At 45.0% G+C, this 4,742-nt stretch overlaps 1 protein-coding gene across 1 annotated transcript; it reads right to left on the minus strand.

Moving 5' to 3' along the window:
• Positions 1-1,122: 1,122 nt before the first annotated feature.
• LOC143776996 (E3 ubiquitin/ISG15 ligase TRIM25-like) lies at positions 1,123-4,426 on the minus strand. Its single transcript, XM_077266883.1, has one exon. The coding sequence runs from the start codon at positions 4,397-4,399 to the stop codon at positions 2,759-2,761; it is 1,641 nt and encodes a 546-aa protein (XP_077122998.1). The 5' UTR covers positions 4,400-4,426; the 3' UTR covers positions 1,123-2,758.
• Between the last annotated feature and the right edge of the window lie 316 nt (positions 4,427-4,742).

Genomic DNA, 4,742 nt, shown 5'->3' on the forward strand with positions numbered 1-4,742 from the left:
CGTGGAATTCTCAGGATTTATGAAACGGATTGACAATATAAAGGTAAATATGAGTTCAGCTTTCACAGGGCTATGTGCACATATAAATGGTTCATGGGTTTATCTTCCTGACAGATTTCCTTTCGTTAAAATGGTTGTCTCAAGTTCATGAAGAGTTAAAATTGCAAAATGCTTATAAAAATAATCAACATTTAATTTAGCTCTTACTAAAAATCCTGTCCATTTTATTTATATTTATCTGGTCGACATATAAGTGAGAATAACAGAATATCATTTTTACCATCCTCCGCCCCAAAATGATTACCATTAAGCAGTACATTATATTTACCACAAAATCGAGCAAACAAAAATAAAGCCACCGTAAGACAAAAATAAAACGTTACGTTATGGACACCTTTACACTATTATTATGTAGTTGATCATTTGTTCCTAAACGCAATATAAATTGTCTAATTAGTCTTCGTTAGAAATGTTTTGTGCAGTAAAGTCTGAAGCTTTCACTTGCCTAAGGGTACCGTCACACAGTGCCATTTTGATCGCTGCGACGGCACGATCCGTGACGTCGCAGCGATCGTATGATTATCGCTCCAGCGTCGTAGACTGCGGTCACACGTTGCAATCACGGCGCTGGAGTGATGCCGAAGTCCCCGGGTAACCAGGGTAAACATCGGGTTACTAAGCGCAGGGCCGCGCTTAGTAACCCGATGTTTACCCTGGTTACCAGCGTAAACGTAAAAAAAAAAACCGTACATACTTACATTCCGGTGTCTGTCCCCCGGCGTTCTGCTTCTCTCCACTGTGTAAGCACCATAGCCGGAAAGCACAGTGGTGACATCACCGCGTCACCGCTGTGCTCGCTTTCCGGCCGGCAGGCGCTCACAGTGCAGAGAAGCTGAGACGCCGGAGGACAGACACCGGAATGTGAGTATGTACTGTTTGGTTTTTTTACGTTTACGCTGGTAACCAGGGTAAACATCGGGTTACTAAGCGCGGCCCTGCGCTTAGTTACCCGATGTTTACCCTGGTTACAAGCGAACACATCGCTGGATCGCTGTCACACACAACGATCCAGCGATGTCAGCGGGTGATCAAGCAACTAAAGAAAGTTCCAAACGATCTGCTACGACGTACGATTCTCAGCAGGGTCCCTGATCGCTGCTGCGTGTCAGACACTGCGATATCGTAACGATATCGCTAGAACGTCACGAATCGTACCGTCGTAGCGATGAAAATGGCACTGTGTGACAGTACCCTAAGACTTGGATGACAGCACTTTGTTCTCTGCTCTTCTCCGACCTCCTCTCAGTGTTAGAGATAGCAGCAGGTGCGGAGAGGAGATTGTATGTGGCCAATCACAGTGTATAGGAGGTGGGGGATGGAAAAAATAGAATTTCAGGAAGTGCAGATCACCCAGGACCTATGGTATCAAAGTGTAAAGTGTGAGGAAGGCACAGAGGGAAGGAGTATATAAATCTGGTAAAGCATCAGCGAGCAGAAAGAGGAGAGAACACACTGACAACTTGCAGTAGGGGAAAGTCAAACTCATCTTGGCATAAGAAGCTCTCCTCACAGAAATCTATCATGAGCCGGAGAAATAATTTGTATCTGTTGTAGATTTTTTACAGAAGGAAAATCATTCCAGGAATGAAGCTGTGCTGATACACGAGACCTGGAGAAGACAGCAGCGTCTAGGACACACTGACCTCACATCCAGCCTGTATTACTGGGAGGGACACGACCACTGGAGAAATGTCTGAAACTAGGATCAGGTTGTCTTATCAGGAGGACTGGGATGGATGAAAGAATGAAGACTGCAGTGCAACTCAAGGAAACCACTAACACATGTACAAATATTTTCTTCCATGACAAAGGTTAATAAACCTGATTCATCTTATTAAATCGATAAAATTGCAAAGGGCTCGTAAAAACCAAGACACTTTGTAATTTACCTCTTACGAAAACTCCTCTCCATTCTGTAAAGCTGCAGTGTACAGATTGTTGCCTAGGTTATCGGCCACCTCTGCAGTGCAGTTTCCCAGGAAAGTAGCGTTTTCTTGCAATCTCCCGGCTTTAGAGCTTGTAAGTGCTGCTCTGAAGCTGAGGGGTCGCTGCATCTGGTAAACGTCAGTGCTTCATCCTAAATCCTAAAGACAAAGCTGACTCTACATGTTACAACGCTGGTCTGTACTGTGAATCTTAAGAAGATCACAGTCCCTGGCAACAAGGAAATTACGAGGCTGAGGAGAGGTGTGCTACTGAAGACAGGAGATTATAGAATCCATATAAAGATGTTGCCCTCCTTGATAAAAAGTTTAACTTTGGCGGAAATTTGTCATAAAACAGTTATCTGGGCCGTCCTCACTGTCTGCGGTTCCAGCGCTGAGCTCCCGCTGCTGATTCTGATGTCCGGTATTGGCTAAAGCCCTGACGTGACTTTGAAAGTGCAGCAGCCAATCAGTGAGCTCAACGGCTCTGCCCGTGTGGATAGCATGCCTCCCTCAGACATGCTGAGCTCACTGATTGGTTGTTGTGCTGTCAACATGACGTCAGTGCCGCATCCTATACCGGACATCGGAAGCAGCACTACAGACTCAGCACCGATACCGAGGACGGTGAGCAGAGCCGCAATCTATACAAAACTGTATCCGGGGCTGAACATTTACTAAAAGGAGACGACCCCGTAATATTTATCTACAGACATTAGATATACCCCTCCAACCGGTGCATCCTGTTGGCTGATTGCTTCACCAATCATATTCTAATCCCCGTGATGTAATCTGTCGCTGGGTAGATTTCTACTAGGATGATGTTTCCTCACAGCTGCTCCTGATATCTTTATAGAACCATTTAATACACATAACACAGCATGAAGGGGCTCGGAGAAGGCGGCAGTGAAGGTGTATAAGTGTCTGATGGGGTCACACAGCTCATAAAAGGACAACTGCCCGGCCTCATAATCAAGACATATCCTGACCCGATCACTGGAGATCTGGTGAGGCAACGGGATCACTTTACTGTCATGCATCACTGAATACTGATTATTATTCACCCGCCCTTTATGTAAACACAAGGACTTGTTATTATCTCCAATGTATGACTGACGCCCCCTCCTGTCTATACTGGGGTAACACATCCCCACACTCCACCACTCTGACCTACTGATCTCCACATCCCAGTAATGTCGTCCTGAGATAAATCCCTTCTTGCTCATCACCTGATAATAATCCTGGAATCTCTCTGCTGTTTCTGGGCGATTCTGTGTTATTTCTGTCCAGGTCGCAGTTTTCAGGTCGTCTGATATAAAGAGATTATTAGCAGTCGTTTTTACATCCAGTAATATGTCTGCAGGATCCTGTACAGAGAAGGTCACATTTATATCTCTTATCATAGCAGACAATGTGTGTGATATGTGTGAGATCAGCTCCGCACCCCGATCACCTCCATCATGTCCTCCTGTGTCCTCATCACCTTCCTCCTCCTCAGGATCACACAAGTCACCTGAGTCTGATTCCCGTAAGACAGTCAGTGGATCCGTCATGTTACACAGCTCCTCAATGTGCCTCATCTTCCTGGTCAGTTCTTCCTTCTTTATTTCCAGCTTCTGGATCACATCAGACAGTGACAGTGACTCCTGCTCTTCCCACCTGGAGATGTCACTCTTGACCCTCGTCTCCAGGTCGTCCACCCGTCTCCTGATGTCTACAAACAGGGCAGTGACTCTCTCGGCATCTCCAGATGCTTTTTCTTGAGCTTTTCTTTTGCGCTCCTCTAAAGTCTTGACTTTTTCCTCATTCTTTTTTCTCTTTGTGATCAGTTTATGCAGAACTTTTCTCAGTTTCTTCTTCTTTTTCTCAGAGGCCTTATCCAGCAGCTCCACCCGGTGTCCCCGATGTTCTCTGGCCAAACTGCAGGACACACAGATACAAGCATTGTCCTCAATGCAGTAATATTCCAGGATCTTCCTATGGATGGAGCATTTTCTGTTTTTCAGGGAAGTGCTGGGTTCTGTTAGGACGTGATCTGCTGATGTTTCTATGTGAACTTTCAAGTGTTTAACACACAAAGAAACTTCACACATCAAACAGGATTTAGCAGCAGGTACAGGGGAGTCCACACAGTAAGAGCAGCAGATCCCGGTGATCTCCTCCTGATGTGGATGAGTAGACTGGAAATTCTCCACTACATTACACAGAGTTATGTTCTTCTGTAGTGGAGGCCACTTGTGAAAAGTTGTTCTACATTCAGGACAGGAATATTCTCCATACCCGCCCTCTGTATCCAGCACTCCATCAATACAGACCCGGCAGAAGTTGTGTCCACATCTCAGGGTTACAGGATCTGTATAAATGTCCATACAGATAGAGCAGAGCAGCTCCTTTCTTAGACCAGCAGACGCCATTGCTTAGAGTAGAAAGAAGAAAGAAGAATTGTGTGATTCCTGTTTACCAGAAAAGGCGGGGCTCAACTTGTTCTTCTGGTTTTATTCTAAGTTCATTGATAATGAGGATCATTATTGTGACCTATTTCTCAGGGAAAATAACCTGGGCTGCACTTTTTTCTCTATTTTGCCTTTGTGCTTTTATTACTAGGAGTTTAGGAGAATTGACAGTTTTCATTGTAGAAACTTCATTGAATATGAAACTGATTGGAAATAATCAAGCGCACTGTCTGACTATCTCCAGTCGGTGCATAAAGAATGAATAAAGCAGTGGCTCACGTGTGATCACCGCTCTATTCCCATG

The sequence above is a fragment of the Ranitomeya variabilis genome, chromosome 5, assembly GCF_051348905.1.
Source record: "Ranitomeya variabilis isolate aRanVar5 chromosome 5, aRanVar5.hap1, whole genome shotgun sequence".
NCBI classification, from domain to species: domain Eukaryota; kingdom Metazoa; phylum Chordata; class Amphibia; order Anura; family Dendrobatidae; genus Ranitomeya; species Ranitomeya variabilis.

Excerpts from the sequence above, each read along its gene's own strand:
- LOC143776996 (XM_077266883.1), bottom strand. The coding sequence starts at position 4,399 with ATGGCGTCTGCTGGTCTAAGAAAGGAGCTGCTCTGCTCTATCTGTATG.